This window comes from Taudactylus pleione, unplaced genomic scaffold (assembly GCF_031769625.1).
Source record: "Taudactylus pleione unplaced genomic scaffold, aTauple2 ptg000653l, whole genome shotgun sequence".
NCBI lineage: Eukaryota > Metazoa > Chordata > Amphibia > Anura > Myobatrachidae > Taudactylus > Taudactylus pleione.
The window spans coordinates 31,385-58,234 of NW_028285055.1; the positions used below are offsets into that span (position 1 = coordinate 31,385).

Sequence of the window (26,850 nt, forward strand, 5' to 3'; positions counted from 1 at the left end):
GCAATGTCATTGGCTCTACCAAACATCTAACCAGCCAGCACTATAAACTGCCCAGCAACAAGGCTGTCTTAAACAGCCATGCAGCAAAACACCAGTAATCTTACATATTCTCATGCTTAATCAGCCTTTGCATACTATAGCACTCACAGACACACTTGGGGGTATATTTACTAAGGTGTGGGTTTTTAAAATTGGAGATGTTGCCCATAGCAACCAGAATAGCATGGAGGCTGATAAGGATCATTAATAGCAAACAATTAAGTGTCTTTGAAGATTTATTTATGTACAGTGGTACAGAGCAAGCCATATCCGAATTGCTTTATGATGTCATTTCAAAAGACTCAAACTTATATAATCATTAAAATTGAACCCAACCAGCTAGCTTCCTTATTTACTGGGGAACTTCTTAACCACAAACCTTGAAATACCATCACCCAAAGTCCAGTTCCTCTTATTTATACAGTGTAATCAAAATAATAAATTCTTTGCAAGTTATAAGAAAATGTGCAATTAAAACTTAAAGCAAACCTTCCCTGAATAAAAAAAATGACCATTCAGCTTCCAAATTGTATTCAACTATCCATATTAGGGTCCCCCCTCAAGAGCATAACCAGCCCTGGACCTATAAACCTGTTCTAGGTAGGGATGAGCGGGTTCGGATTTCTGAAATCTGAACGCCCTCGAGCCCCCCTGATCAGAGTCGTATCCGAGTCAGGCTCGAGTTTTCCCGCCTGACTCGGATCAGAAATCGATGCAAAACATCATCATCCCGCCTTTCGGGTCTCGCGAGTTTTGGATTCTATAAAAAGGTCCCAACGTCGGCGCCATTTCTCACTCCGGCTATGGTCAGTGAAAATGGAGGGTGGGAGCTAGGAGTGTTGTGCTGCTGTTGTCCATAGGGGCTGTGTCCACTCAGTCCATAGGGGCTGGCTGGGCTGTGTTGTGCAGTCTGTTGTCCATTGGGGCTGTGTCCACTCCAAAGTCTATAGAGGCTGGCTGGTCTGTGTTGTGGCTGTAGTCTTAAAAGGGTGCTGTAGTGTTGTCCAAGGGGTGATCTGTCCATCAGGGGTGCTCTGCCAAAGTGCACTCCAAAAAAAAAATAAAAACATTTTTTTTCTGTTTGTGAAGTGTGTGCACCTGTACGTGCATCCTCAAAGCAGCAGCACCAAGCGTGCGTCTGTCTGTTAAAGGGTGGTGTAACCCCCAAAGTGCACTCCAACAAAAATAAAAAATTCTTCTTTCCTGTCTTTGTGTGCACCTTAGCCACATGTATATATCAATATAACATAAATGGAGGACAAAAATTTGTCCGATAAAAATAAAATAGGGAAAGATCAAGAACCACTTCCTCCTAGTGCCGAAGCTGCTGCCACTAGTCATGACATAGACGATAAAATGCTATCAACGTCATCTGCCAAGGTCGATGCCCAATGTCATAGTAAAGTGCATATAAAATCCCAAATGACAAAGTTCAGGAAAAGGACTTTAAAAAAAACATTTAAATCATCTGAGGAGAAATGTAAACTTGCCAATATACCATTTACGACACGGAGTGGCAAAGAACGGCTAAGGTCTTTCCCTATGTTCAGGACTTGTGGTTCAACTTCACATGATGATGGAAGCCCTCCTCCCGCTACAAAAATCAAACGAGTTAAGCTGGCATAAGCACAGTGAAGAACTATGCATTTTAAGAAGATATCACAAATCCTCAAGGAGAGTCCAAGTGTGGTGGCGGTTGCGTTACCTGACCTTCCCAACACTGGACGGGAAGAGGTGGCTCTTTCCACCATTTGCATGCCCTCTGCAAGTGCTGCAAGGAGCACCCACAGTCCACTTGCTGATATGCAAATTGAAGATGTCACTGTTGAAGTACAACAGGATGAGGATACTGGTGTAGCTGGCGCTGAGGAGGAAGTTGACGAGGAGGATTCTGATGGTGATGTGGTTTGTTTAAATCAGGCTCCGGGGGAGACAGTTGTTTTCCGTGGGATGAAAAAGCCCATCACGGTCATGCCTGGGCAGAAGACCAAACATTCCACCTCTTTGGTCTGGCAATATTTCTATCCAACTCCAGACAACAACTGTCTAGCCCTATGTATCATATGTAAAGGTGAAATAAGTAGGGGTTAAGAATGTTAACCACCTAGGAACATCCTCCCTTATACGTCACCTGCAGCGCGTTCATAAAAAGTTACTGTCAAGTTCGGAAACTTTAGCTAAGACCGTAAGCAGTCAAGGAACACCTAAATCCATTTGTCCTGTTGTATCCAAGCACCTGCAAACCACACCGTCAACTCCCTCCTTGTCAATTTCCTCCTTAGTCAGGATCAGAAGTAGTCCTGCAGGCCATGTCACTGGCAAGACTGACTCTCCTATCCGGGATGCCTCCTGAGGATCCTGCATTGCTACACCTACTGCTGCTGCTGTTGCTGCTGGGAGTCATTCATCATCCCAGAGAGGAAGTAGGAAAACCACTACTTTTACTAAACAATTGACCCTCCAACAGTCCTTAGCGAGGAGGATGAAGTACGACAGCAGTCATCCTGAAGCAAAACGGATAACTGAGGCCTTGACTGCTATGTTGGTGTTAGACGTGCGTCAGGTATCCGCCATTAGTGCAGTGGGATTTAGACAATTGATGGAGGTAGTGTGTCCCCGGTACCAATCCCGTCTAGATTCCACTTCACTAGGCAGGCAATACCGAAAATGTACAGAGACGTCAGAAAAAGTGTCCTCAGTGTCCTAAAAGCGGTTGTACCCAATGTCCACTTAACCACGGACATGTGGACAAGTGGAACAGGGCAGACTAAGGACTATATGACTGTGACTGCCCACTGGGTAGATGTATCGCCTTACGCAGCAACAACAGCAGCGTCACCAGTAGCGGCAGCTCAGAAACACCAGCTCGTCCCAAGGCAGGCTACATTGTGTATCACCGGTTTCAGTAAGAGGCATACCACCAACAGCCTCTTAGAAAAACTGAGGGAAATCATCGCCCAGTGGCTTACCCCACTTAGACTCTCCTGGGGATTTCTGATATCTGACAACGCCACCAATATTGTGCGGGCATTACATCTGGACAAATTCCAGCAGGTCCCATGTTTTTCTCACACAATAAATTTGGTGGTGCAGAATTTTCTGAAAAACGACAGGGGCTTGCAGGAGACTCTTTGGGTGGCCCTAAAAATTTCTGGCCACTTTCACCATTCAGTGACTGCGCGCCAAAGACTGGAGCGCCAGCAAACACTCTTGAACTTGCCCCGCCATCACCTGAAGCAAGAGGTTGTGACGTGGTGGAACTCAACCCTCTATATGCTTCAGAGGATGGAGGAGCAGCAAAAGGCCATTCAAGCCTATACATCCACTCATGACATAGGCAAAGGAGGGGGTATGCACCTGACTCAAGCGCAGTGGAGAATGATTTTCATGTTGTTGCAAGGTTCTCCAGCCCTTCGAACTTGCCACACGTGAAGTCAGTTCAGACACTGCCAGCTCGAGTCAGATCATTCCCCTCATCAGGCTTTTGCAGAAGCAGCTGGAGAAAGTGAAGGAGGAGCTAAGACGGAGCGATTCCGCTCAGCATGTGGGACTTGTGGATGAAGCCCTTCATTTGCTTTGCCAGGATTCCAGGGTGGTCAATCTGTTGAAATCAGACCTCTACATTTTTGCCACAGTGCTCGATCCTAGGTTTAAAGCATATGTGGTGTCTCTCTTTCCGGCCGACACAAGCCCGCAGAGGTGCAAAGACCAGCTGGTGAGAACACTGTCAGCTGAAGCAGAACGTGACATGTCAACAGCTCCTTCTTCATTTTCTCCAGCAACTGGGGCTGCCAGGAAACAACTTAGGTATCCTAAGCAACCAACTGGTGGTGATGCAGGGCAGGCAGGATGAAGTTTGGACATCTGGTCCGGACTGAAGGACCTGGCAACAATTTCTGACATGTCTACACTACTCTACATTCAGGTGCACTCTGCTTGTTCTTCAGTCTACACTACTCTACATTCAGGTGCACTCTGCTTGTTCTTCAGTTTACATTACTCTACCTTCAGGTGCACTCTGCTTGTTCTTCAGTCTACACTAAACTACCTTCAGGTGCACTCTGATTGTTCTTCAGTTTACATTACTCTACATTCAGGTGCTCTCTGCTTGTTCTTCAGTCTACACTAATCTACATTAAGGTGCACTCTGCTTGTTCTTCAGTCTACACTACTCTACATTCAGGTGCACTCTGCTTGTTTTTCAGTCTACATTACCCTACATTCAGGTGCACTCTGCTTTTTCTTCAGTCTACACTACTCTACATTCAGGTGCACTCTGCTTGTTCTTCAGTCTACACTACTCTACATTCAGGTGCACTCTGCTTGTTCTTCAGTCTACATTACCCTACATTCAGGTGCACTCTGCTTTTTCTTCAGTCTACACTACTGTACCTTCAGATGCACTTTGCTTGTTCTTCAGTCTACACTACTCTACATTCAGGTGCACTCTGCTTGTTCTTCAGTCTACATTACCCTACATTCAGGTGCACTCTGCTTTTTCTTCAGTCTACACTACTGTACCTTCAGATGCACTCAGCTTGTTCTTCAATCTACACTACTCTACGTTCAGGTGCACTCTGCTTGTTCTTCAGTCTTCATTACCCTACATTCAGGTGCACTCTGCTTGTTCTTCTGTCTACATTAACCTACATTCAGGTGCACTCTGCTTTTCTTCAGTCTACACTACTCTACATTCAGGTGCACTCTGCTTGTTCTTCAGTCTACATTACCCTACATTCAGGATTTACTCTGCTTTTTCTTCAGTCTACACTAATCTACATTAAGGTGCTCTCTGCTTGTTCTTCAGTCTACACTACTCTACATTCAGGTGCACTCTGCTTGTTCTTCAGTCTACATTACCCTACATTCAGGTGCACTCTGCTTTTTCTTCAGTCTACATTACCCTACATTCAGGTGCACTCTGCTTGTTCTTCAATCTACACTACTCTACGTTCAGGTGCACTCTGCTTGTTCTTCAGTCTTCATTACCCTACATTCAGGTGCACTCTGCTTGTTCTTCTGTCTACATTAACCTACATTCAGGTGCACTCTGCTTGTTCTTCAGTCTACATTACCCTACATTAAGGTGCACTCAGCTTGTTCTTCAGTCTACACTACTCTACATTCAGGTGCACTCTGCTTGTTCTTCAGTCTACATTACCCTACATTCAGGATTTACTCTGCTTGTTCTTCAGTCTACACTACTCTACATTCAGGATTTACTCTGCTTTTTCTTCAGTCTACACTAATCTACATTAAGGTGCTCTCTGCTTGTTCTTCAGTCTACACTACTCTACATTCAGGTGCACTCTGCTTGTTCTTCAGTCTACACTACTCTACATTCAGGTGCACTCTGCTTGTTCTTCAGTCTACATTACCCTACTTTCAGGTGCACTCTGCTTGTTCTTCAGTCTACACTAATCTACCTTCAGGTGCACTCTGCTTGTTCTTCAGTCTACACTACTCTACATTCAAGTGCACTCTGCTTTTTCTTCAGTCTACATTAACCTACATTCAGGTGCACTCTGCTTTTTCTTCAGTCTACACTACTCTACATTCAGGTGCACTCTGCTTGTTCTTCAGTCTACATTACCCTACATTCAGGTGCACTCTGCTTTTTCTTCAGTCTACATTAACCTACATTCAGGTGCACTCTGCTTTTTCTTCAGTCTACACTACTCTACATTCAGGTGCACTCTGCTTGTTCTTCAGTCTACATTACCCTACATTCAGGTGCACTCTGCTTTTTCTTCAGTCTACACTACTGTACCTTCAGGTGCACTCTGCTTGTTCTTCAGTCTACACTACTGTACCTTCCGGTGCACTCTGCTTGTTCTTCAGTCTACATTACCCTACATTCAGGTGCACTCTGCTTGTTCTTCAGTCTACACTACTCTACATTCAGGTGCACTCTACTTGTTCTTCAGTCTACACTACTCTACATTCAGGTGCACTCTGCTTGTTCTTCAGTCTACACTAATCTACATTAAGGTGCACTCAGCTTGTTCTTCAGTCTACACTACTCTACATTCTGGTGCACTCTGCTTGTTCTTCAGTCTACACTAATCTACATTAAGGTGCACTCAGCTTGTTCTTCAGTCTACACTACTCTACATTCAGGTGCACTCTGCTTGTTCTTCAGTCTACACTACTCTACATTCAGGTGCACTCTGCTTGTTCTTCAGTCTACATTAACCTACATTAAGGTGCACTCTGCTTGTTCTTCAGTCTACATTAACCTACATTAAGGTGCACTCTGCATTTTCTTCAGTCTACACTACTCTACATTAAGGTGCACTCAGCTTGTTCTTCAGTCTACACTACTCTACATTCTGGTGCACTCTGCTTGTTCTTCAGTCTACACTACTCTACCTTCAGGTGCATTCTACATTTGCATTTCTATTAGCTGGCACCCTGCCTGCACCTGTGTCTACCATCTATGTTTGGGGGTATGCTGCCTCCTAAATGCCTACACACTACTATAAGCACTTTGATGCTCATCATCTCTAGGCTACTCCTGTTGTATTATCATTCATTCTGAGAAGGCACTCAGTAAAGACTGTGGGCCTGACTCAGACCTAGATGCTAATCCACGATCGCTCGCTTTGGGCGATTGTCGCACATCTACGCGTGCGTATGCATCAAAATACGCATGCGCGAACCAGTCATTGGGATGGGGAATCGTGCACTCGTAGTACACAGACTGGATGGTACACTGATTGACAGATAGCGCCGTTTGTGGGTGGTAACAGGGGAAGGTGCTTGTGAACATGGTAGTGGATGTGCGAACGCAGGCGTGTCTGGGCGTGAAAATGCCATTCTTTGGGCATACATAATTAGCATGGAGGTTTTATTGTACACATCACTTGGTTGTCTTTCAGCCTGCAGTGATCGCAGTGCTTGCGGTGGGGTAAGGTCTACCTCAAGCGCTGCGTGCAGCTTTGATGGCTCTCGATGTTACTGATTAATCACACACTTCCTGGAGATGACGTCTACGAAGAAAGAAAAGTGGGCGTCTTCACACCGGTGTGCACTCACTGCCGTCGCTCTCTAATACATAGAGGATGTCCTTTAACCAGACAGTGCGATCGCGGAATTTACATACCCGGATACTTTTGGCTGCGTGAGAGTGCAGCTTAGCGTCTGGGTCTGAATCGCCCCCTGTATTCATTGTGCTTCTGGAACTCAACTCAGTACACCTACAGACTATACCTGTACTCATTCTCTACTCTGGGTATTACTTTATCCATATCGGTTAATTTGCTATATTCCTTACCTACTGTACCATTGTAGCTTGTATCCCTGGGGGTATCATCAAGCAGCAGACTCTCCCTGTGACACTCATAGTGGGAAAATTCCATTCATAGACTATTCACAGCCTGGTGACCTGGAAAACGTGACCTGTGTGGGGTTCTGAGGACCGAGTTTGAAAACCATTGTAATAGATGAGAGTTTAGAAAATGTGAGAGTTTAGCAGGAAAATATCTGGATGAGATTTTAAATTGTGAGAGTTTTCTGAGTCTGAAAAAAATGCGACTTTCCTCTGTTGCTTTGTTCTTGGACTCTATTACACAAGTTAAAAAGTGACAGAAAACTATCACATTTTCTAAACTCCCACCCTATTACATTAGGCCCATCAAATCAAAACAAAATTAAAGTACAGTTCCCCCAAAATAAACTAAAGCAATCCTCCCCATAACCCCCCACCCTGTATAACCTAACCCCAATCTAGGTATACTTGGAGCCCCTAACCCCCAACCCACCACTAACTATTCTGTCTAAATGCCTAAATTCCTCCCAATACCCAAATAAAGGATAATAACACAAAATAGATGACAAGGGCTATAGACTAAATGACACTAAGCTAGGTTAGACCAACCTGAGCTCTCCAGTAACATCTGAAAATGGAGTATAATCTGTAAGAAAATTATTACAATATTATTGGCCTGACAATAACCATATAACAAATGGTAAGAATTTAATATAACATAGAGGATATATAGTAAACACTTTTGCAGCAACTATACTGAGTAACATGCTTCAAGACCCTAATCAGGCCAGGTCTCAATCCCCTGAAACAATGGAATTAGCATGACATTCACATTCCATCTTCCTCATGAACAAACAGGAGCACATCCAGCATACTGTAACAGCAAATCTCAAAATCTTGGCACACATAAAAAGAATAAGGACCAAATCTGCAGGAGTTCAACAACAGCATCAGAACTCCCAGGAATGGTAGTGCAATTAAGCTCAGGTTTAAGCACATCCAACGGAAACGGTAAAGCCTGAACGCAACCAGTCACAGAAGCTTTGAGAGCTGCGGATGCAGGAATCGACTGTATAGCTCGCTTATCCTCTTCACGGCACTTCTTAGGCGCACAAATCAGAAAAGGAAAATCTACCTGCATATTATCAAACATTTTAAGAAGCCTTTGAGTATATGGTTATTGGCAGGCCAATAATATTGTAATAATTTTCTTACAGATTATACTCCATTTTCAGATGTTACTGGAGAGCTCAGATTGGCTATACAGCCTGGGATACAGCCTGGGATATTTGTTGCAGAGAGGTAATCATAATTAGGAAAATATGTCCCACGGCTATGGTTCAGGAGATATTAAGAGACCACCCATCAATTCAGCTATGAAGCAATTTAGGCAATCAGAAAAGCAGGATCACGATTGAAGACTGTAGTTAAAGGAGTAACTATAAAGTATAATAAATCCATCCACTGGTACCACATACACCCCTTCAGAGAGCCCAAGCAGCAGGGAGACAAGATATCTGGTAGAGAAATTAAATACAGGACACTAATAGTCTCTCACCAGCCAGTAAACAGCTTCCAGCTATGAAGAGTCAAATCCAAGATGACCACCGTCAATGTGTACTGCTGCGGGCAATCACTGAAGCCCAGTGTGAAGCAGATGGCAGATACAGGAGCCAGTCCACTGCAGCATGTAAGTGCAAGAAAAGTCCCCTCTGTGAAGCCAGCTGCAGCCAAGCAACCCAGTTTACAAGAGCCGCTGGACCAGGACGCGTAGGATGTAGCTGCCTAAGTGGGAGACAGGGGAAGAAGCAAGGCAGTTCCAGGTGTCCATGGCAAAACTAAATGCAGGAAGAGAATCCCAAGTCAAGGTCCAGGAGGGGCAGAGGACCTTTAGCCACCAGACTGGGTAAAATAAAGCTTAGGGCAACACTCCTTCAGGATGATCAGCAGGATTATCAGCGGGAGAGCAGGTAAATTAGCTCCTACACCCAGCCACCCATGCCACACCCCAATTTTACAGACATTTAGCAAACCCTTTGTACACTTTAGCATTACTAATTTTGAAGAATCAATTGCACTAATGGATGTGACCATTAATGCAAGGAAGGAGAAAGATAAAATGATACGTGTCTTTCCAGACACTCCAGTGTTGCTGTAAAGCAAGATGTGTTGGAGGCTTTTGCCATAAACCCTTCTCCATATTGGATGAGCCAATAACACCAGTGTAGCCAGAAGGACTATCACCAGGAATAAAACACAGCTTCATTAAACCTGCATTGATGAACAACACTGCAAATATATCTGGAAGAACAGTGCCGAAATTCCCCTGATCTACTGTTATGGACAATACAATAACATCAGTGCAGCCAGAAGCAGATGTCAGTGAACATTCAGAACAGCTGTCACTGGAAATATCAGACAGGCTTAGTTTACTTGCAGCTCTGAAACTGTCCTATTTATTATGGAGATCCCCAAAGAAAATTAGGTCTGTTTGTGGAAAACCTGCGTCCAGAATTCCTCTGAGTATCATAATCCCTCAAATTTGTATTTATAACAAGTCAGGGCCATTTGTAACATAATGCCCAAGCTATTTTCCCAGAACATATTTACACAATCTGCTGGATGACAGGTTCCACTTACTGGGTCAAGTCAGGTTCTGTCAGCCTCTCTTCTTCTGGTAGTCATTGCTGAACCATGGCTATCCCTTTGTCACGGTTGGTGTGTGAGAGTTACCTGACTCAGGTGTTGAACTGGATTCAACGGAGACCGGCTTGACTGGAAACATGGATGTAAATAACTCTATTTGCATATGAATGTTATGGCAGTGAGAACTGCCTTTTATGATAAATTACAGGAACAGGAAACTTGTAATGTTGGAGTGGAACCAGTAGAAAACTTGGAGGAACTGGATTGGGACAGGCAGGAAGTCTTGCTGAGCTGGACGGGGTACCAGTAGGTAGTCTTGCAGAATTGGACTGAGAATCAGTGGACAGACTTACTGAATTGGACTGTGAACCAGTAGGATTTCCAGATGCACCAGTTATAGCTATTAGCAGGATGGCTGATTGAACTGGTCTGGGAACCAGCAGGATTTCCAGATGCACCAGGTATAGCTATTAGCAGGATTGCTGGATGAACTGGTCTGGGAACCAGCAGGATTTCTGGATACACCAAGTATAGCTGTTAGCAGGAGTACTAGATGAACTGATCTGGGAACCAGCAGGATTTCTGGATATGCCAGGTATTGCTATTAGCAGGATTGCTGAATGAACTAGTCTGGGAATCAGCAGGATTTCTGTATACCAGTAGGTGGGCTTGCAGAATTGGACTGAGAACCAGTAGATAACTTGGAGGAACCGGACTGGGACCGGCAGGAAGGCTTGCTGAGCTGGATGAGGTACTAGTAGGTAGGCTTGCAGAATTGGACTGAGAACCAGTAGGATTTCCAGATGCGTCAGGTATAGATATTAGCAGTTTTGCTAATTGAACTGGTCTGGGAATCAGCAGGATTTCTGGATACGCCAGATATAGCTGTTAGCAGGATTACTTGATGAACTGGTCTTGGAACCAGCAGGATTTCTAGATATGCCAGGTATTGCTGCCAGCAGGATTACTGGATAAACTGGTCTGGGAACCAGCAGGATTTGCAGATGCACCAGGGGTTGCTGCCAGCAGGAGCCTGGGATACACTTGTACAAAGAGAGACAGATATAGCACAATCTGTACACCATGGATAGTAATGAGATGCTCAGGCCCTGAATGCTATCAGATGAGTACGTATATACCCTAGGTCTCACAGGAATTGGTGGATACAGTCAGGGGCCTGGCAGTAGCACTCTGAGTGGTGGAGGCACAACATGCAGAGGGAGCAAACGTATCTGCAGTACTGAGAGTCAGAACTACACCTGTGATTCCAATTAAGACTAGCAGTGTTCACAGACAGGAAAGGACCCAGGTGATTAATCACTGTGGAAAGGAGAGCACAGTCCAAATGCACACACAGAAGTGTTGCAGCCAGCATGATCAGGATAGATCTCCCAGACGATTTGCACATACAGATCCATGGGACAGTTGCCAGGGGTAAGTCTCAAGGCAAAAGGTGAAACACTAGCCAGGACTGTGACACCCCTTACTGGGTCTGGTCAGCTGTAGCAGCATTTGTTTCCAACATATCAGCAGTAATTCATGGGTGTTTCCATCTTGGATTTACTTTCTCCTTTCAACATCCAATCATAGCAATGGAATATCGGTCAGCAGTTCACAGTTGACCAATCACCTCTCACCCATTGTTAGGTGGGCTAATTAAACCTGCCAGGAGCCCCATTTCCTGCCAGGAGCACTAAGTTCTTCTCTGCAGGCGTTAGATGGCCCTTACTTCCTCATTTTCTGGTGATTCTACAAGCTTTAGTGGTTTCAATATTTTCATGTGTCTTTGCCTCATGGTTGATAACAGAAGTCCACTACTGACAACAGTACTGATGTCAGTAGGGCCTCCTAAGGGAACGCCTGCGTTTGTGTAGGCACCTCCCCTCCCACAAAACGGGGCGAGCTGTCACTCACCATCGACAGCCGCCCATCTTGTAGCGAGCCCTGGAGCGACTGAATTTCAGTCGCTCGGCAGGGCACGCGCACACTGGACTCAGCGCATGCACAGAACAGAAATATCGGCCCGCTTGCGCATGCACAGCGCTTGCAAGCGGCCCTGAATAAGGCCCTATGTACGCAGTCGCTTGGATTTGCGAAGCTGCTCAAAATCTCAAATCCTGGCGGCTGCGACATTTGCATATTTTCACACAGCCGCTGAGTACAAGTTTGCAGCATCAGCATCAGCGGCGGCATTAGCGTCCATTTTTGAATGTGGCACGGAGTCCGAAACTGTGTAAAACCAGTTGCTATGTAGCGATTGCGGCTGTTCCTCACACCAGGTTTCTTTGTGCTTCATCTATGTGTTAAAACTAAGGGGTCTATTTACTAAGTTTTTGTTGGAGATAAAGTGAACGGAGATAAAGGACCTCATTCAGAGCCGGTCGCACAGAGCGTGCGGTCAGTCTGAATGAGGGGAGGACCTCTTGAATTTTCAAGACGTCCTCCTTTGCGGTGGTAAGGCTGTGGGTTAACACCCACAGCCTTATGACCGCCTAAGGTGATGGTCGCGATGGTCAAGACCATCGCGACCATCGGGGCTTACGACGAGACCCTAGGGTAGGGTCTCCCTTGTCGTAAGCCCCGGAGAGCTTCTGGCTCTGTCTGAGCCGGAAGCTCTCCACTGACATCACTAGTGATGTCAGTGGGGCCGCCCCCAAATGGCAGGCGTTCCAATGGGAATGCCCCCGTTTGGGATGCCACCCCCCCGGCCCGCCTTCCAAACGGGGCGAGCTGTCAATCAACATTGACAGCTCGCCCCCTTTGGATCGAGACCCGCTACGACCGGCGCTGTCGGTCGTAGCGGGTCTCACGCATGCGCACGACGGCGCTGGCGCCGTCGTGCGCATGCTCTGTGGGGGGCCATCGACCCGGTCCGAGCGCATCGGCGCTAACTACCGGGTCTGAATGACCCCCAAAGTCCCAACCAATCAGCTCCTAAGTGCCATGTCACAGGTTGTGTTTTGAAAATGACAGTTAGGAGCTGTTTGGTTGGGACTTTGGGCCTGATTCAGAGCCGCTCGTAAGCGGCCGCTCGTTCACTGTGAGTGATGTTTGCACAACTGCGCATGCGTATGGGTTGTAATGCGCATGCGTAAACCAGTCATTGCAGTCGGAAATCGAGCGATCGCAAAACAGCGAGGGGCTGCTAATTTGATTGACAGAATGTACCGTTTGTGGGTGGTAACAGGGGAAGGTGCTTGAAAACGGGGGAATGGAGATCCGAACGCAGGTGTGCCTAACGGTAAAAAGGGCGTTTCATGGGAGTGCATAATTAGTAAAGGAGCCTCATCCACCACGTCACTTGGTTGTCTTTTAGCCTGAACTGCTCGCAGTGATTGCGGTAGGAAAGACCTACCACAAGCACTGTGAGCAGTTCAGATGCCTTTCGATGTATCCGATTAATCAAATAAATACCAGAGATGACGTGTGATGCGAACGGCAAAGGGGCGTCTTTACAAAATAGCAAGCACATTTTTCGTTCACTCGCTCAGACATAGAGGCGTCAACAAACCGCAATGAGCGAGCGCTCAATTTAAATAGCCGGCCCCTTTTTAGGAATGACCGTCCGCAAATAGCGTCCGGCTCTGAATCAGGCCCTTTATCTCCATTCAAGGCTTAGTAAATAGACCACGTAGCGTCTTGTGTAGTTAAAGTCACAGCCCAGTGTCTAGTACACTGTGAACGGCTTATTGCTGCCTCTATGATGTGAGTAAAGGTGCCCATCCACTAGCAGACATGAAAACAACTGCACGATTACGACATTGTAATCGTGCAGTCGTTTGTCACTCTGTGATGAGCCTGCACTGAACGAGCAGTCATTCACTGCAGGGTCATCAATCATCTGCAAACATGCTCAACCTGACGCTATCGTCAGGTTGTCCAGCATGTTTGCACGATGATAGATGTCTGAACGACCAGTGGGCACGTGCAGTGCTGGTCGTTTTAGACATTTTTGCAAATGATTTGCATACAATTTATGAACGATCGTTATCGTTCAATCGCTCAACTTAATCATCTAGTGGATGGGCACCTTTTAGATGATATATATAAAAGAAAAATACGGTACGCTACTCCTATTAGAACATCTGAGTGGCGGCAGGGCCCCTCACACCATATGGCATAAAATGCTCATAGCTTAGAGAGAGAGAGAGCACCACAGTTTGTATAACACATGCACGGCATAATCACAGTCACCAACTACATAATATTAGCAATTTTTTGTTTTGCAGCTGAGATAGTCAGGGAGGTTCTATTTTAAATGTAAAATATTAATATTCTTACTTAAGTGTTTTGTAATAATATTTAACTTTAATGTATTAAACTTGTTCATCATATTACACTTACTTGCATAGGCAAACACAGGGGGGGGTTTCCGTCTGCCTGGAAACCCCTCTCCCCAGCACACACCATGACCACAATAGAAATAGTAATATAATACAATGTTACGAGCGCTGCATGTTCTACACAGTAACACAAATGAAATAATTAGCACCACCTGTGGATCTTTTAAAATATGTCAGCCAGTAATAAATATACCTGTGCACCAGCTAGGAGATGTGGAAAACATGCACTGTTAGGGGTGCACTGCTATAGACCATCAATAGGGTTAATTATTAATACTGTATAATAATGCACAATCCAGTGTACAAGGAGACAATATGTACATATATGTCCAGGGCAGTGCTAGGTTCTTCTGCTGCTCCCTCAGACTCCTGGACTTGCTCCAATGCTTAGGAATGGTGCCCACATCTGAAAAAAAAACATTCAGCTCAGGCAGGATGGTCCTACTGCCGCATCTAATGGCTTACTGTGATCACTGGTCCTGTATATGCTGGAAATATGCAACACTATATACTTTGTATGTAGCATATTAAACCTGGATAAGTGCTAATTCTGCCCTCTTCATGGACTGGCTACACTCACACTAAAATCAAACATTTGGCAACCCCCCTCTAGAAATCCTGCGTTTGCCACTGACTTGGGTTATTGTTTGCCCAAATTCTGGGATACCTCCAGGTCATGCACAGGGCTGTTACTGCTCTCCTGTCTCTTCCACACTCTGGTAAGCAGGATGTTGTCTTCATACAGATACTAATACTAATATAGATAGTGGTGGCAAAGGCAAGAACTATCAGAGTCTTTCTAATGCCCCATCGTTAAATGCAATTTGGGGAGAAGGTTTTTCTGTCACGAACATGGACTTCAGCAGTGGCAAATGCAGGATTTCGAGAGGGGGGTTTCCAAAGGCTTAATTTTAGACCCAGTATGGCCTTTCAATGAAGAGGGCAGAATTAGTACTTTACACTTTGTATGATGCTTATTAAAGATGGTTTTGTGTGTATTAATTCCAGCATATACAGGACCAGTGATCACAGTAACCCATTATATGTGTCATACATAGTGTATTGTGTGTCATAATTCCAGCATACACAGGACCAGCGATCACAGTAACCCATTATAAGTGTCATACATAATGTATTGTGTGTCATAATTCCATCATATACAGGATCAGCAATCACAGTAACCCATTATATGTGTCATACAGAGTGTATTGTGTGTCATAATTCCAGCATATACAGGACCAGTGATCACAGTAACCCATTATATGTGTCATACATAGCGTATTGTGTGTCATAATTCCAGCATACACAGGACCAGCGATCACAGTAACCCATTATAAGTGTCATACATAATGTATTGTGTGTCATAATTCCATCATATACAGGATCAGCGATCACAGTAACCCATTATATGTGTCATACAGAGTGTATTGTGTGTCATAATTCCAGCATATACAGGACCAGCGATCACAGTAACCCATTATATGTGTCATACATAGTGTACTGTGTGTCATAATTCCAGCATATACAGGACCAGCGATCACAGTAACCCATTATATGTGTCATACATAGTGTATTGTGTGTCATAATTCCAGCATATACAGGACCAGCGATCACAGTAACCCATTATGTGTCATACATAGTGTATTGTGTGTCATAATTCCAGCATATACAGGTCCAGCGATCACAGTAGCCCACTATATGTGTCATACATAGTGTATTGTGTGTCATAATTCCAGCATATACAGGACCAGCGATCACAGTAGCCCACTATATGTGTCATACATAGTGTACTGTGTGTCATAATTCCAGCATATACAGGACCAGCGATCACAGTAACCCATTATATGTGTCATACATAGTGTATTGTGTGTCATAATTCCAGCATACACAGGACCAGCGATCACAGTAACCCATTATAAGTGTCATACATAATGTATTGTGTGTCATAATTCCATCATATACAGGATCAGCAATCACAGTAACCCATTATATGTGTCATACAGAGTGTATTGTGTGTCATAATTCCAGCATATACAGGACCAGTGATCACAGTAACCCATTATATGTGTCATACATAGCGTATTGTGTGTCATAATTCCAGCATACACAGGACCAGCGATCACAGTAACCCATTATAAGTGTCATACATAATGTATTGTGTGTCATAATTCCATCATATACAGGATCAGCGATCACAGTAACCCATTATATGTGTCATACAGAGTGTATTGTGTGTCATAATTCCAGCATATACAGGACCAGCGATCACAGTAACCCATTATATGTGTCATACATAGTGTACTGTGTGTCATAATTCCAGCATATACAGGACCAGCGATCACAGTAACCCATTATATGTGTCATACATAGTGTATTGTGTGTCATAATTCCAGCATATACAGGACCAGCGATCACAGTAACCCATTATGTGTCATACATAGTGTATTGTGTGTCATAATTCCAGCATATACAGGTCCAGCGATCACAGTAGCCCACTATATGTGTCATACATAGTGTATTGTGTGTCATAATTCCAGCATATACAGGACCAGCGATCACAGTAGCCCACTATATGTGTCATACATAGTGTACTGTGTGTCATAATTCCAGCATATACAGGACCAGCGATCACAGTAACCCATTAGATGTGTCATACATAGTGTATTGTGTGTCATAATTCCAGCATATACAGGACCAGTGATCACAGTAACCATTATATGTGTCATACATAGTGTATTGTGTGTCATAATTCCAGCATATACAGGACCAGCGATCACAGTAACCCATTATATGTGTCATACATAGTGTATTGTGTGTCATAATTCCATCATATACAGGATCAGCAATCACAGTAACCCATTATATGTGTCATACATAGTGTATTGTGTGTCATAATTCCATCATATACAGGACCAGGGATCACAGTAACCCATTATATGTGTCATACATAGTGCATTGTGTGTCATAATTCCAGCATATACAGGACCAGCGATCACAGTAACCCATTATATGTGTCATACATAGTGTATTGTGTGTCATAATTCCAGCATATACAGGACCAGCGATCACAGTAACCCATTATGTGTCATACATAGTGTATTGTGTGTCATAATTCCAGCATATACAGGACCAGCGATCACAGTAACCCATTATATGTGTCATACATAGTGTATTGTGTGTCATAATTCCAGCATATACAGGACCAGCGATCACAGTAACCCATTATATGTGTCATACATAGTGTATTGTGTGTCATAATTCCATCATATACAGGATCAGCAATCACAGTAACCCATTATATGTGTCATACATAGTGTATTGTGTGTCATAATTCCAGCATACACAGGACCAGCGATCACAGTAACCCATTATAAGTGTCATACATAATGTATTGTGTGTCATAATTCCATCATATACAGGATCAGCAATCACAGTAACCCATTATATGTGTCATACATAGTGTATTGTGTGTCATAATTCCAGCATATACAGGACCAGTGATCACAGTAACCCATTATATGTGTCATACATAGTGTATTGTGTGTCATAATTCCAGCATATACAGGACCAGTGATCACAGTAACCCATTATATGTGTCATACATAGTGTATTGTGTGTCATATATCCAGCATATACAGGACCAGTGATCACAGTAACCCATTATATGTGTCATACATAGTGTATTGTGTGTCATAATTCCAGCATATACAGGACCAGTGATCACAGTAACCCATTATATGTGTCATACATAGTGTATTGTGTGTCATTATTCCATCATATACAGGACCAGAGATCACAGTAACCCATTATATGTGTCATACATAGTGTATTGTGTGTCATAATTCCAGCATATACAGGACCAGAGATCACAGTAACCCATTATATGTGTCATACATAGTGTATTGTGTGTCATTATTCCATCATATACAGGACCAGAGATCACAGTAACCCATTATATGTGTCATACATAGTGTATTGTGTGTCATAATTCCAGCATATACAGGACCAGAGATCACAGTAACCCATTATATGTGTCATACATAGTGTATTGTGTGTCATAATTCCAGCATATACAGGACCAGCGATCACAGTAACCCATTATATGTGTCATACATAGTGTATTGTGTGTCATAATTCCAGCATATACAGGACCAGCGATCACAGTAACCCATTATATGTGTCATACATAGTGTATTGTGTGTCATTATTCCATCATATACAGGACCAGAGATCACAGTAACCCATTATATGTGTCATACATAGTGTATTGTGTGTCATAATTCCATCATATACAGGACCAGCGATCACAGTAACCCATTATAAGTGTCATACATAATGTATTGTGTGTCATAATTCCATCATATACAGGACCAGTGATCACAGTAACCCATTATATGTGTCATACATAGTGTATTGTGTGTCATAATTCCAGCATATACAGGACCAGTGATCACAGTAACCCATTATATGTGTCATACATAGTGTATTGTGTGTCATAATTCCAGCATATACAGGACCAGTGATCACAGTAACCCATTATATGTGTCATACATAGTGTATTGTGTGTCATATATCCAGCATATACAGGACCAGTGATCACAGTAACCCATTATATGTGTCATACATAGTGTATTGTGTGTCATAATTCCAGCATATACAGGACCAGTAATCACAGTAACCCATTATATGTGTCATACATAGTGTATTGTGTGTCATTATTCCATCATATACAGGACCAGAGATCACAGTAACCCATTATATGTGTCATACATAGTGTATTGTGTGTCATAATTCCAGCATATACAGGACCAGCGATCACAGTAACCCATTATATGTGTCATACATAGTGTATTGTGTGTCATTATTCCATCATATACAGGACCAGAGATCACAGTAACCCATTATATGTGTCATACATAGTGTATTGTGTGTCATAATTCCAGCATATACAGGACCAGTAATCACATTAACCCATTATATGTGTCATACATAGTGTATTGTGTGTCATTATTCCATCATATACAGGACCAGAGATCACAGTAACCCATTATATGTGTCATACATAGTGTATTGTGTGTCATAATTCCAGCATATACAGGACCAGCGATCACAGTAACCCATTATATGTGTCATACATAGTGTATTGTGTCATAATTCCAGCATACACAGGACCAGTGATCACAGTAACCCATTATATGTGTCATACATAGTGTATTGTGTGTCATAGTTCCAGTATATACAGGACCACAATAAGCCGTTAGATGCGGCAGTAGGGCATCCTGCCTGAGCTGAAAGTATTTATTTTAGATGTAGGCACCATTCCAGACTATTGGAGCAAGTCCGGGAGCTTGGAGCAGCAGCAGAAGAACCTAGCACTGCCCTGGACATACTGTATATGTACATATTGGGCTCTATAGCAGTGCATCTCTAACAGTGCATGTTTTCCAGATCTCCTAGTTGGTGCACAGGTTATTTATTACTGTCTGATAGATGTTAAAAGATCCACAGGTGGTGCTAATTATTTTATTTGTGATACTGAGAAGAACATGCAGCACTAGTAACAATCTATTATATTACTGTTTCTATTGTGGTCATGGTGTGGGTTGTGGAGGGGGGTTTTCAGGCAGACGGAAACCCCCCTGCATTTGCCTATGCTCAACTATGAGTTATTGGGACTGATTCAGCAAGGAATGCAAGCGTGCGTGTGCAGTGAGGACGCAGTGTAATGGTGATTGACAGAAAGTATCCATTTGGGGGTGGTGACGGGGGGTGGTTAGAGAAATGCAGGCGTGCCTGTGTGTTTGATGTTTGAACGCCGTTACAGGGACGTGCATAATTAAGCCTCTGCGACAGCATACGCAGCCGAAGTACTAGATACCAAAAGGAACTTTATCAGTTTGTGAGTGAGGTCAGGTCAACCACAGCTGTGCGTATGGGTCCGATGGTTCTTGATGTTACTGATGTTTTCGCTGTCTTGCTATCTATTGTGGATTTAAGTAAAGGGAAGTCGGTGGCTTTATGTAGTGCTGGGCATCTGCATCTTTTGCTGCGGCGGGAGTGCGATTGCATTCATTTGCATAATTTGGCAGAGGCCAGGGCGTGCGCATGCAAGCTTGCATTTCGTGCTGAATCAGGCCTATTGTCTATAAGTAAGACAATAACTGTTATGTCTAAATTACACATTAGTTGAAAATTATGAGAACATGTATGGAAATAAAATAATTAAAAAGTATAAATTATATACATTTGTTATTTAAAATTTAATTGCAATGCTACTGTTCTGTAACGGGAAGTTTATTTTCTTTTAACAGAACAGAAAAATTCTTACAAAATTCTGGAGAAAGTAAATATAAAACACCCAACTGAGTCAAAGCTGACCCTGAGGGAAGTTCTAGAGATTGGGTCAGAGAACCAGGATGAGTCTCAGCCTCAGGACATAGAGGATATTCCCTGGCACTTTATAAGGAGGCTCATGGCCCTGGACAGAACTGCACTAAACACCCAATTACAAAAACTTTCACCAAATATGGAAACAAATGAAAGTGTAGAAGAGTTTAATTTATCAATGATTGAAACAGAGGATGATTCATCTCCATATATCCACCCCATGGACGTGGTGTGTGATGTCCTGCATTGCTCAGAGAGTTTTCTACAGCAAGAGATTGTATCAAAAATGTCCATGTGCCAGTTTGCTGTCCCTCTGCTGCTCCCTGCTGGTGATGGCCCAGAATGCACCTTCATGCTGTGGGCAATGAGGGACATTGTGAAGAGATGGAGACCTCAGTCATTAGCTGACAGTAAAGGATTCAGAGAAGAAAACGTTGTGAATATTCCCATGCCGATCTTCTCCTTTGTAAAACTGGGGAAAAATAAACTATCCAAATCTAAAATCCTGAATGATGTTCTTAATCCCCCTCAGCAGCACCACAACTTCTTCATACATGAGAACATGGAGGGGGGAAATACTGAGAGGAAAATATCTGATGGACTTGTGGAAATTTCCTGGTATTTTCCTTGCGGTCAGTCTGATGTCTTCCCAGAGCCCATAGCAGTGACCAACCTACGTGGTGACCTGGCGTCCAGCTGGGAACAGTTCATGTTTCTGACACGAGTTTCATCGGCTGTGATTGTATTTATTGAGAGTATTAGTGAGAGTGAATTCAGACTGTTATCCACCTTCAGTAACACGGACACCGAGTATTATCTCATTCTTACTCCAAGTCCTGGGAAACAAGTGAATACAGAGACTGTGAAGCACATAAACAATCTAATGCCACAGCTAAATATGAAAAAAACTAATATTCTACAAAAGGGCAGCACAGATAATAATGCAGCTCTTGTGAGAAAGATACAAAACACTATTCAGAGTCTTATAAATAATTGTCAGAAAAGAAGTTTGGTTGGTATTAAAGATGAGATACGAGGAGATTATATCTGTGTAGATGAGAACACGGCTGCATGTCAGCGTGCAAATGACTATGCCAGGAACATCACCTCTGTAATACACGATGTGGCAGAGTATAAGAACCAAACTCTGACATTACAGGGAGATCTGTGGAAACAATTGTCAAAAATAGAAAAAGAACTTTGCAGAATGATGAAACAAGGCGAGAAGGATGCACAGGAATATAGAAGTGACCTTATACAGCAACGTAATTCCCTGCACAGGAAACAACATGAACACGGCATTTCCGATGGCATCTCATTGTTTATTAATGCAATTACACATTTGTCTCATGTAGAAAAACATTATTTTTTGAAATGGATGAAATTTGATCTGGATTCAATTGCCAGAAATAATATTTCTACACTGCAGTCTGAGTACAAGGAGAAATGTAACAATACATCACATAATCCAGAAGAAATGAAACAGCTAGACCAGAGAATCTCTGACAGCTCATTAGGAATTGAGCATTTCCTACGTGAGCTGGGGCAGGTTTATGAGGCTGAATGTGCAATGGTTAATGAGAAATTAAACGCCAATACAGAAAAACAATTTACAAAACTCCCAGGAATCGCTGCTGATCTTCTGCTGGATGGGTTCCCATTGGAGCTGATTGATGGAGACGCCTCCAACATCCTCCTGCAGTGGATAACTAATGTCCTGACTGAGCTGGACACCAAGACAGGAGGACACTGCAGAATGAGAGTAATAACTGTGCTGGGAGTACAGAGTACGGGGAAATCCACCCTTCTGAACACCATGTTTGGGTTACAGTTCCCTGTGGCCAGTGGGCGATGCACACGAGGAGCCTTCATGACCCTCATTAAGGTGAAAGAGACCTTCCTGGAGGAACTGGGCTGTGACTTCATTCTGGTGATTGACACTGAAGGACTGAAAGCTCCTGAGTTGGCTTCTCTGGAGGACAGTTATGAACATGACAATGAGCTGGCGACACTGGTGGTTGGGTTAAGTGATATCACCATCGTCAATATGTCCATGGAAAACACATCAGAAATGAAAGATATATTACAGATCGTTGTCCATGCATTTCTTAGGATGAAAGAAATTGGGAAGAAACCCAGCTGCCAGTTTGTACATCAGAACGTGAGTGATGTATGTGCTGATCAGAAGAACATGAGAGACAGGAAGAAACTTCTGGAACAATTAAATGAAATGACAAAACATGCTGCTGAAATGGAGAAGAAAGGTGGAATTGCAGCTTTCAGTGATGTGATGGACTATGACCCAGAGAGACACAACTGGTACATTCCCGGGCTGTGGCAGGGGGTCCCACCAATGGCTCCAGTAAATTTTGGTTACAGTGAAAATATTCATGAGCTTAAAAAGTATTTAGTTAAATTCTTAAAATCACATAAGTCTGAGTACAAGCAAAGCCACATTCCTGAGTTTATTATATGGATAGAAAGTTTGTGGAATGCAGTTAAACATGAGAAGTTTATCTTCAGCTTTAGGAACAGTCTGGTAGCTGAAGCCTATAACAAACTGGCTGCACAATACTCTCAGTGGGAATGGGAATTCACCAAAGCCGTCCACAGCTGGGTGATCAGCACAGAGACCAGTATTAGGAATCAGACAGCTGATAAACTGGATACAGAAACCTGCGCTCAGTTTACGAATTTACTCCAACAGCTGCTACATGACAAAGAATATAAAATATTGGAACAACTTAAGAAATACTTGGATAATAAATCTGACAATGTTCATCTCATAGAGAGATACAGGGAAGATTTCAACAGGAACGTAAGTTCCCTAAGAAAAGAATTAGAGAGGAAGACGATCAGCAAGGTCAATGAAGCTGTTTCTATTCAGAACAACAAGCTGAAGATTCAGAAAATTGAGAACAAATCTCAGGGGCTAATTGAATTAAAAATCACAGATCTCCTGAGACGCTGCAGAGAGAGAAACTGTAAAATGGGGGACATGGAAGTGAGGCGAGAATTTGAGGCAATGTGGGAGAACACACTGAGAGACTTACAGGTGGAGGATTTACCGAGACATAACATCGGCCAAGCCATGCTCCATCTGCTGAGAAAGGAAATGAGTGTAAAGGGAGCTGGGATAAATGAAGAACTTTCTAAAGTTATGAGTTTAGATGGTTATAGACGAAAAGCATTTAAGATGCAGAAAAAGTACATAGATCTGACATGGTACAATCGAACACACTGGAAAGATTATCTTACTGACGAAAACTATGATAAGGTTGCAGGTATTGCTATAGCCTTGTTATATATATGTGATGAATATGTCACAGAGAAGGTAGAATCACCTAATGACTATAATGACATTTACTGCCAGGAATTACTGCACATTATCAATTCTAAACTAGAGGAAGGAAACCGTAACAAGCTGCATTTCTCCTCTCCGTTTGAGCTGGATATTAAGCTTCTCATCTTTAGAAAAGCATCTCAGAAATTCCAGAAGATGCACGATACATTTACCCAAGAAAATACAATATTTAGCAACAGAAGTAACTTCCAAATAACTGTGCTAACAGAGCTGCTAGAGGAAAACTCATTCCAGCAGTATATAAAATACATGAATTCATATGACAATTTTCTGAAAACCTGGATATTAAATTATGTTCTAGGAAAATACAAGGATAGAGCAGCCCTAAATGCTTTACAGGTAAATATTTTGGATGTTATCATTGCAAAAATCCAAGACACCCTCAAAAGAGAAAAATCTTTTAGAATTTCCAGCATTTCATATTTTTTAAATACATTTTGTGAAATATTCAGCAATGATTTAGTGATATCACAGGATAAGATGAATGTGGTCACTTTCCAGAATACTTCAAGTGTTGTGGAGTTCTCTGAGGTCCTTCTCTGCCATCTATCCACCATAGAGGAACAAATCCGATCAGAGCTGGGGCCATTAGACATTGAGACTGTACTTTCCAGGGTCACACTGAAGCCTCAGGATGAGCTATATAAGAAGGTGATTGGCTGTAGAGTGCAGTGTCCTTTCTGTAAGGTCCCATGTGACAATGAAGGGGACAATCATAGGAAACATTCTGCACATGTCCATAGACCAAAGGGATTGGGAAGAGTCAGATGGGATAAGGATGTTACACTGGTCACTGACATATGTTCCTCTTCTGTTCTATCAAACAGTAGGTTTAGTAATGCAGTCACAGATGGAAACTGGCACCCATACAAAGAGTATCGTACATATTGCCCAGACTGGGACATCCAACCTGACGCCAGCATCACAGCCTCTGATTACTGGAAATACATTTTTGCTCAGTTTAATGAGAAATTTGCTGAAGAATATAAAGCACAGCCAGCTGTACTGCCAGAGGACTGGAAGAAAACAACGAAGGAACAAGCGTTGGAAAGTCTAAAGGAAGCTTTTAATATTAAGTAAATGTAGAAATCAGCTGTTTATTGCACCTCACACATTGGATATAGTTTCAGATCCACATCCCAGTATTTATCATCCTGCAGTTTGGAGGGTGACAAGTTAAACTACATCCAATGTACAGTATGACAGCCTGCAAACCCCCTAAATTGCCTGCAGGTTAGCAGAAACCTAATTGTAAAACAAATTGTGACACATCTGGTTTTATCCTTTATGTACAACTTTTACCCCTTTTCCACCTAAATTCCGGGTCTGACCCGGAGTTGGAACTGGGTTCCTATCCGGATCAGACCCAGAATTTAGCCGGCGTTGACCCAGGACAGTCCCGAGTTGGCGCCTTTCACGCCGCAGCGCGCCGTACACACTGCTGGGTTTCACGGGTTACACCCATATTGAACCCTGCTAGTTACCTGGGTTGGATTGCCGGGTCACTCGACCCGGCTATCCAACCCTCTCCCCTTTTAACCCGGGCATCTCCTTGGTTTAACCCTGCAACAACCCGGGTTTTAGCACCAGTGTAAAAGGGGTATTACTCAGCATTTGGTTTGGTTCTCTATGGGGAGACATGAAAAAAGAATCAGACCTTCGCACCTAGAGAGTACTAGCCCAATACTAACCAGCACTTCTGGTAACCATGGTTGTTGGGTATCATAGCAACCAATTGTGCAAGCTTTTATTGCACTATAAGTGTCAGCATTCACTGACCCCCCCACGATGTGTTATTGCATGCTGTCGTTTGCAGAACTAGAAGTGCCAGCATGCACATCTGAAAGTGATTACCAGCCTTTGTAGTGCCACAGATGTGCATGGTACATGGCGCTCCTGTTATAATTAATTAAATATTGACATATAGTAAACAATTATGAAATGTTCCCTTACTAAGTAAAGAATTAATTTCTCAGTAAAATAGTTAATGACTTCTCCCATTATAAATAATAAAATCATGGGCCTATAACTAATAAATAAATGCTGGCAACCTAATAAATAGTTACTTACAAATTTATTTCATTTTTTTGACCAGCCTAATTCAAACGTAATCTTGTAATTCTTGTTTCACATCCTTTATATTATATTACATACATGAGGTTCAGAAATAGTGGAATATGCATGAAATTGTGAAGAACTCAGATACACCCCAATAATATAACAATCCAGAGGATGCAATACAGACACAACTGAGGTAATAAAATAGCACATGCACCTACCTATTGCAAAAAATGTAATCTACTACAAAATACCCTGCTATAGTACATTTTTATACAGATCCTCATTCAGTATCTAAATATAAACCAATTTTCTAGTGGTATTAAGCACAGAACTGATATCTCTAATGGGGCACTGCTGCTTATATATCTGATGTATGAATGGGGCACTGCAGCTTATACAGTATCTCTGATGTATGAATGGGGCACTGCAGCTTATAGCTCTGATGTATGAATGGGGCACTGCAGCTTATAGCTCTGATGTATGAATGGGGCACTGCAACTTATATCTGATGAATGAATGGAGCACTGCAGCTTATATCTCTGATGTATGAGTGGGGCACTGCCGCTTATATCTCTGATGTATGAATGGGGCACTGCAGCTTATATCTCTGATGTAGGAAAGGGGCACTGCCGCTTATATCTCTGGTGTAGGAATGGGGCACTGCTGCTTATAGCTCTGATGTATGAATGGAGCACTGCAGCTTATATATATCTGATGTATGAATGGGTCACTGCCGCTTA

At 42.9% G+C, this 26,850-nt stretch overlaps 1 protein-coding gene across 1 annotated transcript in view; it reads left to right on the forward strand.

Annotated features, from left to right (window-relative positions):
• LOC148478439 (interferon-induced very large GTPase 1-like) overlaps nt 1–25,858 on the forward strand; it is a 45,734-nt gene extending 19,876 nt beyond the window's left edge. The window contains exon 3 of the mRNA XM_088455395.1: nt 20,610–25,858. Within this exon, the coding sequence (XP_088311521.1) occupies nt 20,610–25,129 (4,520 nt within the window). The 3' untranslated portion in view covers nt 25,130–25,858. The remainder of the gene's footprint in view (nt 1–20,609) is intronic.
• The last annotated feature ends 992 nt before the right edge of the window (nt 25,859–26,850 follow it).